The sequence below is a fragment of the Polypterus senegalus genome, chromosome 2 (assembly GCF_016835505.1).
Source record: "Polypterus senegalus isolate Bchr_013 chromosome 2, ASM1683550v1, whole genome shotgun sequence".
Classification (NCBI taxonomy): domain Eukaryota; kingdom Metazoa; phylum Chordata; class Cladistia; order Polypteriformes; family Polypteridae; genus Polypterus; species Polypterus senegalus.
In genome coordinates, this window is record NC_053155.1 from 55,676,968 (window position 1) to 55,697,876 (window position 20,909).

General features: G+C 38.0%; 1 protein-coding gene across 4 annotated transcripts in view; it reads left to right on the plus strand.

The window, feature by feature from the left end:
* Positions 1-10,217, plus strand: part of gdap2 (ganglioside induced differentiation associated protein 2) — a 67,754-nt gene extending 57,537 nt beyond the window's left edge. For all 4 annotated transcript variants that reach the window (XM_039743729.1, XM_039743728.1, XM_039743730.1 and 1 more), the window contains one exon: positions 7,823-10,217. In XM_039743729.1, coding sequence (XP_039599663.1) covers positions 7,823-7,864 — 42 coding nt within the window. In that variant the 3' untranslated portion in view covers positions 7,865-10,217. The remainder of the gene's footprint in view (positions 1-7,822) is intronic.
* The last annotated feature ends 10,692 nt before the right edge of the window (positions 10,218-20,909 follow it).

Here is a 20,909-nt window from a genome sequence, read left to right on the forward strand (position 1 = left end):
AAGTGCCAGGACTAAGGTAACATTAAATAAAGCTATGGACATAGCACGAGATGGCACCAGCACAGCTGGGAACCTTCGATGCAAGTACACCGAGTGGCTCACGTGAACTGATGCAGTGCACAGATAAAAGCAACAGTTCCAAAAGGCTGAACAAAACCGAATTACACAATTGAAAAGGCAGCAAAAATATGAAGCGTCTGATAAGCATATTCATAAATGCAGCTACTGTGGAAACAAAGCACACGGTGGAAAAAGTCAATGTCCCGCTAAAGGAAGACAGCGTAAAAAAAAAACCCGTGCATGCAGTTTGTCACATCACAGATAAAAGGAAGGCGAGCTGTTTATTGATGCAGTAAGGAACTAATCGATGAATGAAACCTCTTATCTTTACAGCGATTGACAAACACGGAATGTAACTTGAACACATCGTACAAATACGAGCCTGATTGAAAGAAATAATGATAATCAAATCCTTGATGACAGCAACATTCAATAACACTCACAAAACAATTACTGTATATTGACAATCATGTTACGTTATTTTTAAAATGTTCCCTTTTCTTTTCATAACTTCTACTTCTCCACTGCGATACGGGTATATATATAAATGTATATCTATAGCCCGATCTACAATACATACTTTAGCATAGACAAGCGGTGGCGCAATTGTAGAGTCTTAAGCCTCTAACGCGACATTGAGGTTCGATTCGAGAGGGATGTACTGACTATGTACGCGCTACCGATTCATTTTACCTTCCCATCTCCTTGGTTTGGGGCGTATGAAAAATATTAGGTTAGCAGAATCATGTTACGTTATTTTTAAAATTTTCCCTTTCTTAGCACAAGCACAGTTGAGAAGCTTCGATGCATGTACTCCATAACGCGTTAAAAAATAACGCATTTAATCACACTTTCAATTCCAAGCAAGCGGGAACTTTTGTCAATGCATGATTTCCTGGTACATCCATTACACTGATGCACACATCACAGCTACAAAAATGTTAGAGTCGGAATAAAGCGTTCCTACGACTGATCATTTCGACTACCCGAGAAGCCTTGATAAAAGCATGGTTTTGTGCACACTGAAAAGCAAGCAAAATTAGATGCATTACAGAAAGCGGACTTTGTGGCTCTTACTGGGGATCATTGGACTTCCGTGACCGTTAGTAATTCTAAATACATCTAATTACAAAATGTTCAATGATCACACTGTTTTAGCCTAATGTACAAAATAATTTTGGCTAATGTTACTCAGAGTTTAAAGAGTAAGCTGGTCAAATTACCTTTTATGTTTCTGACTTATTTTTTAAGAAGAAAAACTGCACTTTATGGTGAAATTTTGGTTATTATTATTTAAAGACAATACTATTCTGAAAATGTACTTAAAGTACTTAAACTACCACTTTATTTTTAAGTCTGCCCAATTTTAACCAGGGATGATATTTTTGTTTCTGTTTTGAATTCAAATGCAGTTTAAAAGCTTTTTTTCAGAAATTAAAACAGCTTCAGTTTACAATATTCATGTCCATGTCTATTATTTGATTCTGTAAGCCCACTAAAACCGTTTTAAATAAAAAAAAAACATTTGCGATTTGGGGCAAATTCGTGTCGATTACATACGATTAATCAAGATTAATTCTTACACAGCCTCTAATTAATTGGATTAATTTTTTAATCGAGTCCCACCTAATATATATATGTAGATATATATATGTAGATTTGTATATATATGTGTATATACAGTATATATGTAGATATGTATATGTTGTATATACAGTATGTATATATGTGTGTGTGTATATATACAGTATGTGTATATATATGTATATGTATATATATGTATGTGTGTATATGTATATATATATAACTGTATATATATATGTGTATAGATGTGTGTATATATATATATATATATATATATGTTTATATGTATATATATATATATATATATGCCAGCAACACTCATGACAATTACAAAACAATTACATTGTCAATCATGTTACGTTATTATTAAAATGTTTCCTTTTCTTTTTACTTCTCCGCTGCCAATGCAGCTATTTTGCTATATATATATATATATATATATATATATATATATATATATATATATATATATATATATATATATATATATATATATATATAAATATAAATAGATAGATATGACAACAACACTCATATCAATGACAAAACAATTACATTAACAATCATCTTACGTTATTTTTAAAATGTTTGCTTTTCTTTTTCATAACTTCTTTAACACACAAATTTTCTAAATTTCCTTAAAAGTGTCTCTTCAGGTATATTTATAATGTTTATCGGCAAGAATTTGAGACTGTCGGCATTTTTCATATATAATATAATGTGCATAATTTACCAAAACACCAATAATTTTTCTAATGTACTAACCAAAAAGTTATAAAAAGTGCCTACTTCGATTAAGCTAGGAGCATGGCACGCATGGTCGCAGCGGCTCAGGGCTCTCCTTTTCAGTGCACTTTTTTGTTGTTTTTGTACTTTTTTTTTTGTCCTTGTTTGTGCACGATCGGTTCGGGAACATCCGTACACCATTCAGAACCTTATAGACATCGGTGTCCAGAGCCAGACATCTGTTTCGAGTGTTTTTCATCACACGCACAACATCCCAGACAACATAGCGAGACCAGCAGGCTCTCCGTGGATTGTTGTCGGGTCTAGGAGACAACACAGACAGAGGAGGGAAAGAAAGCAGAAGCGGGGCCGCAGATCCGGCGTTAGGCTAAAGCTAAAAAAACAACCATACAAGCCCTATACAGAACTTTTTTCTGCACTGAAGGAGCTTCTTTTAATCTCATTGTAGATGCGTATAGTGACAATAAAAGGCATTCTATTCTAGAAACAATTTCATACTGTACTCACCATTTAATTTGACATCTTTGGGCTGCAGGAAGGGAGGTGATATTTCCACACAATGTCCATCTTCGTTTCGATTGAGATCGCTTACTTTTACCTTCTCTTCCTTCCTTTGCAATTATGTGTCTTGCTTGCATGGTCTTAATGAATTATATATATACCTGTGTGTGTGTGTGTGTGTATATATACACACACACACATCTATCTACAAACCGGATTCCAAAAAAGTTGGGACACTATACAAATCGTGAATAAAAACTGAATGCAATGATGTGGAGGTGCCAACTTCTAATATTTTATTCAGAATAGAACATAAATCACGGAACAAAAGTTTAAACTGAGAAAATGTATCATTTAAAGGGAAAAATATGTTGATTCAGAATTTCATGGTGTCAACAAATCCCAAAAAAGTTGGGACAAGGCCATTTTCACCACTGTGTGGCATCTCCCCTTCTTCTTTCAACACTCAACAGACGCCTGGGGACCGAGGAGACCAGTTTCTCAAGTTTAGAAATAGGAATGCTCTCCTATTCTTGTCTAATACAGGCCTCTTAACTGTTCAATCGTCTTGGGCCTTCTTTGTCGCACCTTCCTCTTTATGATGCGCCAAATGTTCTCTATAGGTGAAAGATCTGGACTGCAGACTGGCCATTTCAGTACCGGATCCTTCTCCTACGCAGCCATGATGTTGTGATCGATGCAGAATGTGGTCTGGCATTATCTTGTTGAAAAATGCAGGGTCTTCCCTGAAAGAGATGACGTCTGGATGGGAGCATATGTTGTTCTAGAACCTGAATATATTTTTCTGCATTGATGGTGCCTTTCCAGACATGCAAGCTGCCCATGCCACACGCACTCATGCAACCCCATACCATCAGAGATGCAGGCTTCTGAACTGAGCGTTGATAACAACTTGGGTTGTCCTTGTCCTCTTTGGTCTGGATGACATGGCGTCCCAGATTTCCAAAAAGAACTTCGAATCGTCACTCATCTGACCACAGAACAGTCTTCCATTTTGCCACACTCCATTTTAAATGATCCCTGGCCCAGTGAAAACACCTGAGCTTGTGGATCTTGCTTAGAAATGGCTTCTTCTTTGCACTGTAGAGTTTCAGCTGGCAACGGCGGATGGCACGGTGGATTGTGTTCACTGACAATGGTTTCTGGAAGTGTTCCTAAGCCAATTCTGTGATTTCCTTTACAGTAGCATTCCTGGTTGTGGTGCACTGTCGTTTAAGGGCCCGGAGATCACGGGCATCCAGTATGGTTTTACGGCCTTGACCCTTACGCACAGAGATTGTTCCAGATTCTCTGAATCTTCGGATAATATGCACAGTTTGCAATTTTTCGCTGGGTAACACCTTTCTGATATTGCTCCACTATCTTTCTGCGCAACATTGTGGGAATTGGTGATCCTCTACCCATCTTGGCTTCTGAGAGACACTGCCACTCTGAGAATTTTTTTATACCCAATCATGTTGCCAATTGACCTAATTAGTGTTTATTGGTCTTCCAGCTCTTCGTTATGCTCAAATTTACTTTTTCCAGCCTCTTATTGCTACTTGTCCCAACTTTTTTGGGATTTGTTGACACCGTGAAATTTTGAAGCAACATATTTTTCCTTTAAAATGATGCATTTACTCGGATTAAACGTTTGATCTGTCATCTACGTTCTATTACAAATAAAATATTGACATTTGCCATCTCCACATCATTGCATTCAGTTTTTATTCACAATTTGTTTAGTGTCCCAACTTTTTTGGAATCCGGTTTGTACCTAACACTGTTAAGATTGGCATTGCCTCAATTGCAGGAGAAAGGACTAAGGCTAGCGTAAATCTATATTGTGTGTTTTTCTCTTTTTTTTATAAATATATATTGAGACTATTGCCAAGAGATTTTTTCAGATCCTGCCCTCCTCTCAACCATTTACGGTTAACGGCCCACAGTCCCTTCACCTGTCATTCGTGTGATTGCTTTTGTCAGACACAGTTCCTGCGCTCTATGCTCTTATGAATTTTTGCCTTTTCCTCACTTTAAGTTCCCAATAACAGAAGACTTATTATGTCCAAATCTTATTGAAGAATTTCATCCCAAAGGGTTATTAACAGAAGAAATGAGTATACGGCCAATCCTAGCACTGAGAAACAATGAAGTCAAACAAATTAACGCGAAAATTGTTGATCGGTTACACAGCAAATTGGTTAAATGTGTATCAATAGACTATGCTGAAACACTTGGTGGGGATTATGCGTAAGATGAAAACATCAGCTTACAATATCCTGTAGAATATCTACGACTGTTAACACTGTCCAGTCTTCCACAGGCCAAATTACAGTTGAAAGAAGGATATATTGTAATGTTATTGCGTAAGTTATGTCTGAGTGATAGGCTATGCAATAGGACAAGATTAGTTGTACTCAAAATTGGTCGAACAATTCTGACATGTAAAATTTTAACAGGTAACAAGAAAGGTAATGTAGTACATCTTCCATGGATAACATTAGACACCAAAAGAGATCTTGATATGCCATTCATATTAAAACGTTTACAGATTCCCGTTAGCATAGCTTTTGCTATGACAATTAACAAATCACAGGGACAAACATTTGAAAACGTCAGTTTATTTTTTTTAGAGAGAAAGAAACCATATTCATTCACGGGGAGTTATACGTTGCGTTGTCATAATGTAACTCCAAACATGGAATTAAAATTCAAAACGATATTGGCAAAAAGTTAATTGCAAATATAGTTTTTACTGAAGTTTTACAGTAAAAGTGTAAGTTTAAAAAATATTTGTGTGTTAATTTCAAAGCCAAACAGAACAAAAACGTATAACGCTATGAATACCTCTAATGCAACATGAAACATAATTTCTTTCAATTTATTACGTTTTACTATTTTTTACTATAGTTAATTACTGTCTGTAATGTAAAATAGTTAGTTCTATTATGCATATGTAACAATTTTCATGAAAATAAAAATCTGTTTAAATTGTACATCTGCTTCCCCATATGCGAACGGTAGAGCTATGAAGTGACTAGTGTGTAGCGAGCAGGGGGCATAGCCCCCTAGTGTGTGTATACAGTAATTCCTCCTCGATCGCAGGGGTTGCGTTCCAGAACCCCCCGCGATAGGTGAAAATCCGTGAAGTAGAAACCATATGTTTGTATGGTTATTTTTATATATTTTAAGCTCTTAAAAACTCTCCCACACTGTTAACATTATTAGAGCCTTCTAGTAATGAAATAACGCCCTTTAGTCAATAGTTTAAACTGTGCTCCATGACAAGACAGAGATGACAGTTCTTTCTCACAATTAAAAGAATGCAAACATATCTTCTCTTCAAAGGAGCGCCGTCAGGAGCAGAGAATGTCAGAGAGAGAGAGAGTGTGACAGAAAAGCAAACATTCAAAAAAATCAATACGTGCTGTTGGGCTTTTAAGTATGTGCACCGCGATAAAGCAGCCGCAAAGAAGGGAGCAATGTGAAGGTAGTCTTTCAGCATTTTTTAGAGTAGCGTCCGTATCTTCTAGGCAAACAGCCCCTCTGCTCACACCCCCTCCGTCAGGCAGAGAGAGTGAGAGAGACCGAGAAAAGCAAACGATCAAGTACCGCTCAGGAAGCACATCGTATATCATTGAGGAGTTTTATTTAATACATAATACATGCTCTGATTGGGTGGCTTCTAAGCCATCTGCCAATAGCGTCCCTTGTATGAAATCAACTGGGCATACCAACTGAGGAACCATGTACTTTAAATTAAAAAACCCATTGTCTGCAGAAATCCGTGAACCAGCGAAAAATCCGTGATATATATTTAGATATGCTTACATTTAAAATCCGTGATGGAGTGAAGCTTGAAAGTGAGCTTGATATAGCGAGGGATCACTGTATATCCATCTTCTATCATCCTTATGTTATGACTAAATTGTACTGTTTGGTTTTTTGCAGCAAGTGTGTTTGGGTTATTTGTTTAAAAATACTTCCTCACCATATGCAAACTACAGCAGAAAGTAAAAGTTATTTAATGTAGACTTTCACTATTTAATAATCTTTGTTTATAAATTGTATAGATCGTTTCATATTTCTGGCATCCAGATATGAAGGTGAAACAGAGATTCCTCACACTTCTGACAGTGTGGGGCCAGAGCTTCAGTCTCTAATAGATAGATGGACATATTTGTCCCCATGGTGAAATTTGTGTGAAAATGTATGCAATGGTGTGTTTTTCATGCAGAAAATATGCAGCAAGTCACATTTAAAAGAACAAGAATCTACTGCCCTCTCTAGTGATGTAAACAGATGTATTAAATATGATTGATCGTACTCACGTGCTGCGAATTAAACAACTGCAGTAAAAAACTAGGAAAACATACAAATGTGAACAAGCCATTACATGTAGCATGTTTGTCTGTTATAGAGGAACAGTTCTGAGGCAGTCTGTTAATATCCTGTATTTTGAAATGCCAATTTTATTTTAATAGTTTGTAGATAGCAATTTGGTATCCAATTATTTCTGACAGTTTATCAAATATATTACTGGTCTCCTGAAATCTTTCATGTTGAGATGCACTATATAAGATAAAAACTAGCTGATATTTTCATTTATTTTGAAAGTTAAAATGATTACATAAAATATTCAAGAAATGATACACTATATACAGTGTTATCCTCTGGTATCCACAACTTGATTACTCCTTTTTGTAACTTTACAACTGATCTTCTTTTTTTTTTTTTTTTTTTTTTTTAAACTTAGGTTTCAGTATAGAATTTCACTTTCATAAGGTGCTTTACAAGTCTCAAACAGTTCCAGTTGTCCAGATGTGTGTTTGTATTTATCTCTTACAATGGGAGCACAGGCAATTGAAGTTAATTGCTCAGTATTGACAAGTAACTCACTCCTTTCTACTTTTGTTTTTCCTTTTAGGTGAATGACTCCTACCACTCGTACCCATTCTCTGACCTGTAGTGAAAACCTGAAGCCGAGATTCTTCATGCAGGAGATCTGAAATAACCTCAACACCCAATTTCTCAGATAAACGTTAGGCGGAGAGATAAGGTTTTTTTTTTTTCGTATTGATTTCACGAGAAAATTTGAAATCTTGAAACAATCGTTGAGTGCTTGGATTTCAGCTTGAGCCATTATAAAGACAAAAGTTTGTTCCAGAATGAAGCACCAGTGTGTCTTAATATCTGAAATCCACTAAAGATGGTGTTCTGTGATGCTCATCTGCAAAATGAGTTGATGTGAATGTTCACCAATTAATTTTTTTTTAATGGTTAAAACACAAAGTATTTTTCATTTTTCTTATAAACGTTTTCTTCTTACTGAATCACCCCACACCACAAATAGATTGACTGAGCCAGGAATGCAGACAGCAAGTACTTTCTTCTACATTTTATTTCTCTTTTAAAGAACATGATTTGTTGTGCATGTTTTTGTGTAAGGAAGCTGTAGATCACATTTAAGTTTATTTCACGTATGGAGATTGTTGTACTGTTATTATATGATTCAGAAATATTCGTTTTGAGAAAAAACGCTCACTATACTATCTTGATATATGCTGCAGGACAATAAATTGTTTAATTTGTGCTTAAATTTTATTCTATGTAATATATGTAAACAAGATATAAAAATGATAGTATTAGTTCAATAAAATCATAGCCTTTGCATTGACAAGACATAATAGAAGTATTGGCTTGTCTCAAATTTGCCATAGAGTTTTACTTTCTTGCCCACAATGGGTAACATATGTTTGCTGTATCATCTCTAGCTGCTCAAAACCTCGTACCTTGTTCTTCTCAGTTGTCTGTTTAACAATATTCGTCAGTAACGGTCAAATACAGCACTTTATAAATTGTTTGGAAACAAAAATGATCTCCCACCTCCATAGTCACTTTCCAGTAGAAACTTGAACTTGAAAATATAAAGGTTGGTTTTGAATAATCCACTTGAAAACAATCTTTCTGAAGTTATTTATTGATTTGTGGCCATACCCAAGCACACGCAAGGTCAAGTAAGGATTGTGCCCGACTGTGCCAGTAGTTGGCTTGCCAATTTGACTAACATGTCTTTTACTGGTTTCTCTCTGTAGTCTCTGTTCTCTCAATATTATGGATTTGAAAGTTTTCTTTATAAGTCATATGCATGCAACATAACCACCAGTACATTGTCTACTTATCTGTAACGTTTTACACTTCCAAGCAAATAGCCTTCATTTTCGATTAAATTCATCTTCTATTTTGTGTAGTTCAAATAAGGACATATAAACGTCTCATGAACTTTAACTTGATTTTGTTAAACGTCTGTAGTTTGGATTGTGAGATCACTCTTGAAATTGACAGAATCTGTGTCATTTGCCGAGTAGATTTGCAGATTTAAATGGTGCATATTTAAATTTGCAAAGTATTCCCTGTTCTTAGGTACAAATTCCTTTTTCTTTTTCATCTTTGGATTCTTCCTGATTATATTCTTAAAATAGTGACTCACAGTGCAATGGAACTTAATGGGACTTGGATTGATTAATTATAAATGTATTGGGACACTAGAGGTGTTTCTTTATCATACAGTTACAAATGCCTAATTTTATTATATGCTTTGATTTATACCAGTGCTTACAGTGTTATTTGATAAAACACTGATGTATTTTTCACGGGCTAAATTTGATCAACTGATATTTATTGGTAGCTTACATATCCGTGAAATTTGTAGTTTGCTTTTATGTTGTATTTTGTCCATTGTTTGGTTTTCTATGTGTGTATCTTCCATGTTTTTTTTTTACTGTCAGTATGTGTTTGTGCAATTAAAGATGTCCTTAAGTAAATAAGAATGTGCTAAAATAAATATATCTTTATAAAGAAGAATCTCTTGCAAATTCTGCTTCTGTGAAGACGACTGAAAAACCAAGTAAGGAACTGAAGGAGCATCTCCTTTAGGTTTATACGATGGGAATTATTTGGTAAACTGTTCACAAAAGCACTCATTTCAGTTTAATTCTGAGCCATTCGCTTTGCTTATCATTTTCCCGTATGCTTTGTTCCAATTCTCAGTCACATGCAGGGATAAAAACTTGAGCAAATGCTGTGATTTACTCCTGTCAACGCATTCAAATCAAAAATATTGTAAAAGATAACATGTTATGATTCCCTGAGCATGTGCAAGATATATATTTTTATGAAGAAACGAAGCACTGTTTTTTCATACGTTTTCTTGTATTTAATTAGTGCTAAGAGCCTATTGGCTTATACTTTGGGATATAAAGTATTGTTTTACGTATACCCTTTGTGTACTCAATAAAGTTGCTTGATTTGTTTCCTTTAAATACGTGCAGGTGTTGTTCTTTGAACTCTGCTAATTCTAATAGTATGTCACTTTGTAGGCCTTCATTCCACCAAGTGCATTTCATTTGGAGTTTCTGGTATACGATAGGTACATTCACGAATGAAAAAGCAGTATGTAAAAAAACTGCTTTTTATGGCTGCAACAAATTATCAAAGATGAAAATAGTTGGCAGTGAATTTTGTTATTGGCTAGTTGCCTTGTTACAAATGACATTAATTATATTTGGAAATATGTTGTAGACTGAGGATGTGAATACAATGGAAGATCTAAAAGTAAAAAACTTCAAAACTCTGCCATCATTTCATCTTTGCATTTGTTAAGATGTCCATGTCTGTGATGGTGACCTCTTACTTACATTCGGGGATAATCCAGCAGCACCCTAAGTCACCTGTTTTTGTTTCTTCTGGCAGATTATCAGACTGTGCGGATATGAAACATGCAATGTTTCACACAATTTCTTTTTGCAGAGTGTTTCTTTTGATGATAGTGAAGGTCAGTATTTGAAGCGCCATACTGTGATGAAAAAGTAGGCTTTCGAAATAAGCCAGTCAGTTCATGTTGCTGTATTTGTGGCCACCTAGTGGATAAAATCAAACACCACACACTAGGACTCTTGACAATGCTTGCTTCACAATGGCTTCAGCATCCTTTTATTTCATGTCAGCAAGCGCCTTGAAAATGTTGAGCTGCACCTTACGGTCAGTAATAAGACTTACTGTATTGCTCTACGCCAGGTGTCTTTTAGCAAACTCCAAGATAGAACTTTTTGGCCTTAATTCTAAGCGGTATGTGTGGAGACAACCAGGCACTGCTCATCACTTGTCCAATACAGTCCCCACAGTTAAGCATGGCGGTGGCAGCATCATGCTGTGGGGGTGTTTTTTAGCTGCAGGGACAGGACGACTGGTTTCAATCGAGGGAAAGATGAATGTGGCCAAGTACAGGGATATCCTGGACAAAAACCTTCTCCAGAGTGCTAAGGACCTCAGACTGGACCAAAGGCTTACCTTCCAACAAGACAATGACCCTAAGCACACAGCTAAAATAACGAAGGAGTGGCTTCACAACAACTCTGTGACTGTTCTTGAATGGCCCAGCCAGAGCCCTGACTTAAACCCAATTGAGCATCTCTGGAGAGACCTAAAAATGGCTGTCCACCAACATTTGCCATCCAACCTGACAGAACTGGAGAGGATCTGCAAGGAGGAATGGCAGAGGATCCCCAAATCCAGGTGTGAAAAACTTGTTGCATCTTTCCCAAGAAGACTCATGGCTGTATTAGCTCAAAAGGGTGCTTCTACTAAATACTAAGCAAAGGGTCTGAATACTTAGTACCATGTGATATTTCAGTTTTTCTTTTTTAATAAATCTGCAACAATTTCAAAAATTTTTTTTTTGTCTGTCAATATGGGGTGCTGTTTGTACATTAATGAGGGAAAAAATTAATTTAAATGATTTTAGCAAATGGCTGCAATATAACAAAGTGAAAAATTGAAGGGGGTCTGAATACTTTCCGTACCCACTGTAGATAGACCTTGTTTGTACCCAGAGGGAAATTTAGTTCTTTACAGAAGCTTTTCAAATACAGTGGAGCCTCTAGATACGATCACCTCTGTATACGAGAAAGTCAAGATAAGAGGAAAGTATGAGCGAAAAATTCGGATCTAAATACGAGCATTGGCTCCGTAATGAGCCACGAGCCAGGCTGTGGTTATGCGTGACGTAGGGCTGGGCGATTAATCGAAAAGTAATTGAAATCGACATTCAGAACCTATGATCGATCAAATTTTTCCAGGTCGATTATTTCGATTACTTTCCCTTTAAAAACACTACCGCGTGTGGAGTCACGTGACCCCGTTACGTTACAATATTTCGCTGACATGTCGAGCATGGAGAGCTTAAACACTGACACAACTGAGCAACAAGAGCAGCTTGTAACAAAGAAAAACGCAGTCTCCGTCATTTGGACATATTTTGGCTTCAGTAAGGATGACATCGAACAAAATGAAGTTAAATGTAGACACTGTAGAAAAACAGTTTTGACGCCCAAAGGTAACACCACCAACTTGTTTCAACACTTGAAGCACAATCACGTTACTGAAGATGAACAGTGCATGGCTCAAAAAAAACAAAAAGAGACTGACAAGCGCCCAGCAACAAGTGCCTCCGCAAAGCAGATGTCGATAACACAAGCGTTCACAAATGCCACACAGTATGAGAAGAGTTCAAGAAGATGGAAAGAAATAACTGACGCTATTTATTATTACATCGCAAAGGATATAACTCCCTTGGCTACAGTGGAGAGAAGCGGGTTTAAACACCTCGTTAAAACTCTCGACAGAAGATACACTGTGCCATCGCGATCACATTTTTCTAAAACTGCGCTACCAGACATGTACAAGACATGTTGTAAAAATGTAGCTGCTGAACTGAAAAATGTTCAACACTTTGCAGACACATCTGATCTCTGGTCAAGTAGGATGATGGACCCATTCTTGAGCTTTACTTTGCACTACATTGAAGACGATTGGAAGCTGCGCCAGAGATGCCTTGAGACGGCATATTTTCCAGCTGATCACACGGCAGATATGATTGCGCAAGGTCTGAAAGATATGCTTTCTGAATGGGACCTCGCGGAAGAAAAACTTTCAGCCCTTATGACAGACAATGGTGCAGAGATGAGCAGCTATTTGGTGTCCCCCCATGCTGGATAGTGAGGCAAATCCACTGGACTGGTGGAGGAAGCATCATGTACACTTTCCCACTCTAAGTAAGGTGGCAAAAAAGTATCTCTGCATACCAGCTACTAGCTCCCCATCAGAGCGGGATTTCAGTTCGGGCGGAAACATTGTTACATGCCTCGGGTCCTGCCTGAAACCTGAAAAGGTTAACATGCTTGTGTTTCTTAGTAAACACAGAGTAAATTCATGTTCATATATTGACATGACAAGATCGCTAAGATCACCTCATGCAGCGGTGTTTAGAGAGTTCTATTTTCATTACAACAATCTGTTGTTTACATTGATACATCGCACATTAAAATATTTGTTTACAGAAGATGCAAGAAATGCACTGCTTAAAATATTATTTACAGGATATATGTTATTTTATTTAGAAGAGATGCTGCTTATTTTCTACTTTTAATAAGAAAACATTGAAAATAATTTATTTTGTTTCCAAAAGTGCAAGTTATTTATTTTTACTTTTTTTATAAAAACAAAGTGACTGTCCGTTTTAGGCAATGTGTGCTTTAATTTCGGTTATTCAACATTGATCTATACTAATAAAAGGCAAAGCCCACACTCACTCACTGACTCACTCACTGACTCATCACTAATTCTCCAACTTCCCGTGTAGGTAGAAGGCTGAAATTTGGCAGGCTTATTCCTTACAGCTTACTTACAAAAGTTGGGCAGGTTTCATTTCGAAATTCTACGCATAAGGGTCATAACTGGAAGCTATTTTTCCCCATATAATGTAATGGAGTCTTGAGTTGGAGATGGCCGCGGGGGGCGAAGTTTCGTGTGACATCATCACGTCTCCTACGTAAGTACGTAGAGCACAAGGAAGAACTCCAAACAGCGATCAGCACAAAACGCCATTTCACAATTGAGAAGGCAGAAAAACATTATGAAGCAAATGATGCATACAAGCATATTCATAAGTACAGCTACTGCGGAAACAAAGCACGGCGTGAACCGTAAGTTTATATTAAATTAAGTTCATAGGCTACCACTAGCGTTTGTAATTTAGTGCCTGCCCATATAAGGCCGTCCATCAGCGGCAATCCAATACAAACACTGCCGGTAAATATTCACGTGTGAAGGACTGTGCTTATGCAGAGGAAGATGAGATGGTCAGGGTGGTGTTTGGCACAAACTCATTGAAACTGCGAGAGAAAGTTTTAAGTGCGGGTCTTAGCTGACATTACACGAGATGGCACCAGTACAGCTGGGAACCTTCGATGCAAGAACACCAAGCGGCTCACGTGAACTGACGCAGTGCACAGACAAAAAGCAACAGTTCCAAAGAGTGCTGAACAAAAACCGAATTACACAATTGAGAAGGCAGCAAAAAAATATGAAGCGTCTTATACATACAATCATATTCATAAGTGCAGCTACTGCAGAAACAAAGCACACGGTGGAAAAAGTGAATGTCCTGCTAAAGGAAGACAGTGTAAAAAAAAATAAATAAATAACCCGTGCATGCAGTTTGTCACATCACAGATAAAAAGGAAGACGAGCTGTTTATTGATGCAGTAAGGAACTAATCGATGAATGAAACCTCTTATCTTTACAACGATTGACAAACACGGAATGTAACTTGAACACATCCTACAAATACGAGCCTGATTGAAAGAAATAATGATAATCAAATCCTTGATGACAGCAACATTCAATAACACTCACAAAACAATTACTGTATATTGACAATCATGTTATGTTATTTTTAAAATGTTCCCTTTTTCTTTTTCATAACTTCTACTTCTCCACTGCGATACACGGGTATATATATAAATGTATATATATATCCCGATCTACAATACATACTTTAGCATAGACAAGCCACACGCTGTATAAGCGTATCCAAAAATATCGCGGACATGCAGACGGAGAATAGGAGACGATTGCCCTCAAGAGGAGAGAGAGAGAGAGAGAGAGAGAGAGAGAGAGACAGACACGCGAGCGAGAGAGATAAGGAGAGAGAGATGCGCACGAGAGAGAAGAACTATCAGCTCAGTTATGCTCACATGACGCTCAGCAGACAGTGTATCCATACTACTTGTATTGCAAGACATCGCTCGTTTTATCAAGTCAAAATTAATTAAAAAATTTAGCTCGTCTTGCAAAGCACTTGTAAACCAAGTTACTGTACTTGCAAACCGAGGTTCCACTTGAATATATTATTTATCAGTGTTATTTGTTAGGAAAATTGATTTTTATGTAGATATTTTTGGGGGTACGGAACGGATTAACTGGATTTCCATTATTTTCAATGGGGAAGTTTGTTCTAGATACGAGAAATTCGCTATACAAGCTTAGTGCTGGAACGAATTAAACTCGTATCTCGAGGTTCCACTGTACATCCATCCATCCATTATCCAACCCACTATATCCTAACTACAGGGTCACGGGAGTCTGCTGGAGCCAATTTTCAAATACATAAGTAAAAAAATAAATATACATACAAACTATATATGTCTTTTATTCTTCTATTCTTTATTATGTAAAGCACTTTGAGCTACATTTTTTTTGTATGAAAATGTGCTATATAAATAAATGATGTTGTTATATGTTCTGAACACACACCAGCATGACTAAAAAGTAAGATAATGAAAAGGAAATGTTCAGACTTGACTGTCGCAGTCCTAGTTAGGCATTATGCAGACATACTGCTGTTGGTATAAAGGAGCCCCAGTAGTGTTTCTTAACCCACTTCTGCTGAAAGTCTTCAGTGTTAGTTAGTGTGTCAGAGAGTATTGTTCATAATGGCACTCGGTGTTTTTTTTTGTTTTTTTTTTATATTTTTAAAATTCTCTCCTTGGCTGCCATCTCTGGGGGGTCCAGGGTTGCATCACATACCTAAGCTTGCCTTTTTAATTAACTTATTGATTCAATGGGCTCTCTTACAGTGATGTTACTGGTCCAGCCCAACACATCGTAGAAAATTGCATTGGCCATCACAGAGTTATAGCAGATATGAAGGATGTCACTTCCCACATTAAAGAAACGCAGTCTGCTAAGGAAAAAATGGCCTGCTCTGCCCTCTCTTCTATAGTTCCTCTGTGTTCCAAGACCAGTCCAATCTGTAATTAACGTGGATCCCCGAGTACTTGTGTGAATGGACCACCTTAACATTCACTCCCAGAATAATGACCGTACATAGAGGCTCTTTGGTGTGACCAAGGTGAATAACCAGTTCCTTGGCTAATGTTAAGATGCAAACAATTCTCGTTGCACCAACAAACAGACTTTTCCACCCGACTCCTCTCCTCTGTCTCGTCCCCTTTATAAATACACCCCCATATGTGCAGAATCATCTCAGAATTTCTGCAAGTGACATGACCTGGTGTTATATTTATAGGCTGAGGTGTACAGAGTAAAGTGAAAAGGAGACAGGACTGTTCCATGTGGTGCTCCAGTGTTCTCACATCTGTATCAGAACACAGTCCTTGAGCCTCACAAACTGCGATCTGCCCTACAGACAGTCCACTACCCAGCACACCATGGGCTCATCCACCTGCATATCTCTTAGTTTACCCCTTAATAGGGACGGCTGGCTGGTATTGAACCCCCCAACCCCAGTGCCATCAGCTTTGTCCATGTGAGAATAATCCTTGTGCAGCAGATAGATTATTGCATCCTTGACTCCAATTTTTGTCCGATAGGCAAATTGCAGTTGGGCCAGGTGTTCAACAACAAGAAGACTTGTATAGTCCAGGACCAGTCTCTCTAAGGCAGGGGTGTCAAACTCCAGTCCTGGAGGGCCGCAGTGGCTACAGGCTTTCATTCTAACCATCTTCTTAATTAGTGACCAGTTTTTGCTGCTGATTACTTCTTTTAATTAACTTGACTCAGGTCCTTTAGTTGTTTCTTTTTCCTTAATTAGTAGCCAAACAATAATGAGACACAAAACAAGCCACCACATCACACAATATCTGAAAATGAGGAAAGGTGAAGGTCTCAGTAAGGTTGATCTCTCAACTCACCAAAACACTTTGACGATGTTCTTATGAAAAACAGAAAATCAACAGTTTTGGAAATGTATGCTGTGGCAGAACGAGAGCAACAACAAGCCGTGGAATTAAATAATGAGTTTAATTAACAGCAAGAATTGGCTTCTCATTAAGAAACTGGTTGGAGTTTGAAGCCCCAGTTTAGCTGGTCATCTGTTGCCTTGTTTCACATCTCATTTCTGTTTGGCTGCATTTTAACTAGGAAACGAATCAATTCAGAGGAATGAATCCTTCTAATAGGGCTATTAAAATGTGAATTAGCAGTGAAAACAGGCCACATTAGGAAAAGGGTTAGAATGAAAACCTGCAGCCGCTGTGGCCCTCCAGGCCTGGAGTTCGACACCCGTGCTCTAAGGTCTTCATGATGTGAGACTTAAGTGCCACTGATCTGTAGTCCATGACCATCTACAGAAGATTCACCAATCAAAATACAGTATGCCCTAAAGCACACCCACTCAACTTTGATGAGTTATTTAAAGATGTATTTCACGATGCGTTTGGAGGAATATTACAGACAAAATTAAATAAATCTATAAATAACAAAAACATTTTGTGACACATTTATTTATGCTACATTCCATGCAGTTTTTAATTATTTGCACATTTACTGTATTTCATTTTGTCTGAAATATTCCTCCATATTAACAGAGAAGATACCCAATGAAATGTCTTGTACAGCAATTAGGAGCTATAAAGTAAACAGGATTTTTAACATCACTAGAGTGAAGTGCAGATTATTATAGTCCTTTTGCATGCCATCTTTCTTCTTTTAGTCTACTGTGGTCATGTACTATAATTATTATTTGACATCGCTTTGTCCAGCTGAGGGCTGGGAAAGCTGCAGGGATCTGTGGTATCCGGGGTGACCTTCTCCAGGCTGGTGGTAAGGCTGTCCTCCTGGCATTGCAAGCAATCTTTGCTTCAAGTTGGGAGATTGGCGTCATCACAACTGACTGGAAATGGGACGTGTCATCCCTATCTGGAAAGGGAAGGGTGATCGCCAGGATTGTGGCAAATACAGGGGGATAATACTGCTCTTAGTGCTGGGTAAGGTCCTTGCTAGGGTCGTCCCCAATAGGATCCGTGATTACTTGCTCACCTACCAGCGACCGGTGCACTCTGGTTTTACGCCTAAGAAGTCTACCATTGACCACATCCTGGCACTGAAGCACAGAGTTTCTTTGCAGCCTTTGTCGATTTTCATAAAGTGTTTGGCTCAGTTGAACTAGCTGTCCTGTGGGGCATCGTCCGACTTCGCAGGATCCCACCAAAGTGGATGGATATCATGGCCAGCTTATACACTGATACTGTGAGTGCTGTGCAGAGTGGAGACAGAACCTCTGTGCTTTTCCCAGTTGATTCTGGGGTTCATCAGAGGTGTGTTCTTGCTCCTACTCTGTTCAGTGCTTGTATGGACTGGGTTTTAGTCAAGGTTGTGGGGTCCAGTGGCTGTGAGGCTATTGTTGGTGAAGAAAGATTCGCGGATCTTGATTTTTGGTAACGATGCTGTTATCTTCGTGGAGTCGATGGAGGCTCTGATCGGGGCGCTTGAGAGACTGAGTGAGGAGTCTGAGTGTCTGGGCTTGCGAGTGTCCTGGATAAAAATAAAGATCCAGACCATTAATGACCCCTTGGGCACAGCCATCAGCAGTGTCTCTGTTTGCGGAGAGAGTGTCGACCTTGTCAAGAGGTTTACTTACCTCAGCAGTGACGTTAATGTCTCTGGTGACTCTTCCTATGAAGTCAGTAGATGGACTGGGAGAGCATGGGGGGGGGGTCATGAGGTCGCTTGAAAGTGGTGTGTGGTGCTCTCAGTATCTATGCAAAAGGACGGAAGTCCAAGTCTTTAGAGTCCTGGGGCCTCATGTATAAACGGTGCTTATGCACAAAAATATTACATGCAAATGTTTCCACGCTCAAATCACGTTGTATAAAAACTAAACTTGCCGTAAAGCCATGCACATTTTCACGGCAGCTCATACCCTGCCATATGGAAGTTCTTCGTTCGGTTTTGCAAACTGGCAGCACCCAGCATCAAAGAGGCTTTATCATGTACACCGAAACTAACTAAATATTGTTTATTAGTTTAATGCATCTGATTGTAATTAACCAGTAACAATATAATGGTCCACAGAATGGTCAAACTATTCCAAATACCATAACTGTTTTAGCATTGTTACTCTCACTGCACCATCTTCTTCTTCTTCTTCTTTCAGCTGCTCCCTTTAGGGGTTGCCTCAGCAGATCATCTTTTTCCATATTACTCTCACTGCACCACTCGGTGTATTTATATCACTATATCTGATTGGGGAATCAAAGATCTACAGAAGCTGAGAAAGAAAATTATCGGTATACAGCATCAAGCATACGCTGCCTCAGCCATGCTGTCTATTGAACTGCACTCATGCGGCAGACGTTTCAAAGCCTTTCCTCGCGGTTCAGAAACAGTTTCATCCCAAGAACTATAAATGCACTCAATCGGTCCATCAATTGCTCCTTGTAGAACTGTACTTATTAGTACAATTACCTCACTGTAAACTTGCGATACAGTTATAATATTGCACAACCTGAGCCACTTTATAAAGCGCGTATTTACATATGATGATGATATTATTCAAAGATGAAATGCAGCTAAATATGTTTATTATACAGATAAAACTTTAACTTCATTTAAATAATCTATATTGTTAATAATTAAACATGTGAGGACACGGTGCTACAGTGCTAGCAAGCCGCTGGCGCTCAGTTCACGGATTATTCCTGCCTCGCGCTGTATTCTTGCTGTGGCTAGCATGACATTGGAAGGATAGATGGATAGAATAATTAAACACATGCTACGAAAATATTTCAATGTTCCTTAAAAGTTTTGAAGAATCTGCGTTCTAAGCCTACAGATGGCTTAACGTCTATTACAGAGCTGATTGTGTGACGATTGGTTATTTGGAGAAAGAAAAGTAAGGACAGGAATTGGGGGTTAGTACGTTTGAAAAAGACAGTAGTACTGCTGCAATAAATTATTTCATCGAAGGTCACGCACGGCAAAGCAAGCATCTTGCATGAGGCAGGAACAATCACTGCACCACTGTGTTCCCATGTTTAATAACATGCTTTAACTCCTATCATCATGAAAATGATATAAAGTATGCATCTCAGTATTTTAATTATTCAGAGAGTTGTAATATCACGAATGTAATGGATTCTGTGTTCTCTCTGAGGAAGAGAAACCCCGGAAGCACATAGTGATTCACACACATAGAGCACATAGAAGATCAAATACAAAACAATACATTTAACGTGCTACTTTAGTTACAAAGGGATTTGAGAAACTAGTAAATTAAATGATTTTAAGATGAAGTTTATGATGTTCTACTTTAATGACAAAATAAACTATGTTATTAAAGTGTAAATTTCAAGATTAAAGATGACATTTCGTGCTTTTTTCCCCACTGTGTGCCTTTTTTTTCTCTGTACCCTAATAAGCTTTCATATGACACTCAGCCAGTGGGCTACGACTTGCCTTTTCACAGCGACTTTGATATCTGACAACTTTTTTATTTCGGGCACTGTGCGACTTTGTGAACTTGAGCTTTCGAGTTTCCCTAACATTCTATGTCACTCGATCAACTTCCTTTTGTTGTTTATACCACTGTTTAAAACAACAAATAGTACGTTTTTTCTTGCCTCCACTTGGTATTTGCTGAAATTCTTCTGTTTTCCCATTGCCTTTTCTCAGAACGCTGAGCTTAAGGGCTATTTATATTGATTTGCATATTCAAAGAGGTGTAATTCTGGGAGGAGTTGGGGCGGGACAGCAGGCGCGTACACGTGCGTTACTTTTCACGCTGACCGTGATTTCTGTAGCGGAAGAACGTGGAAGTTGGCATTTATGCCTCTGGATTTTTTTGTGTGTAAGCACATTTCCGCTTTTGTGCT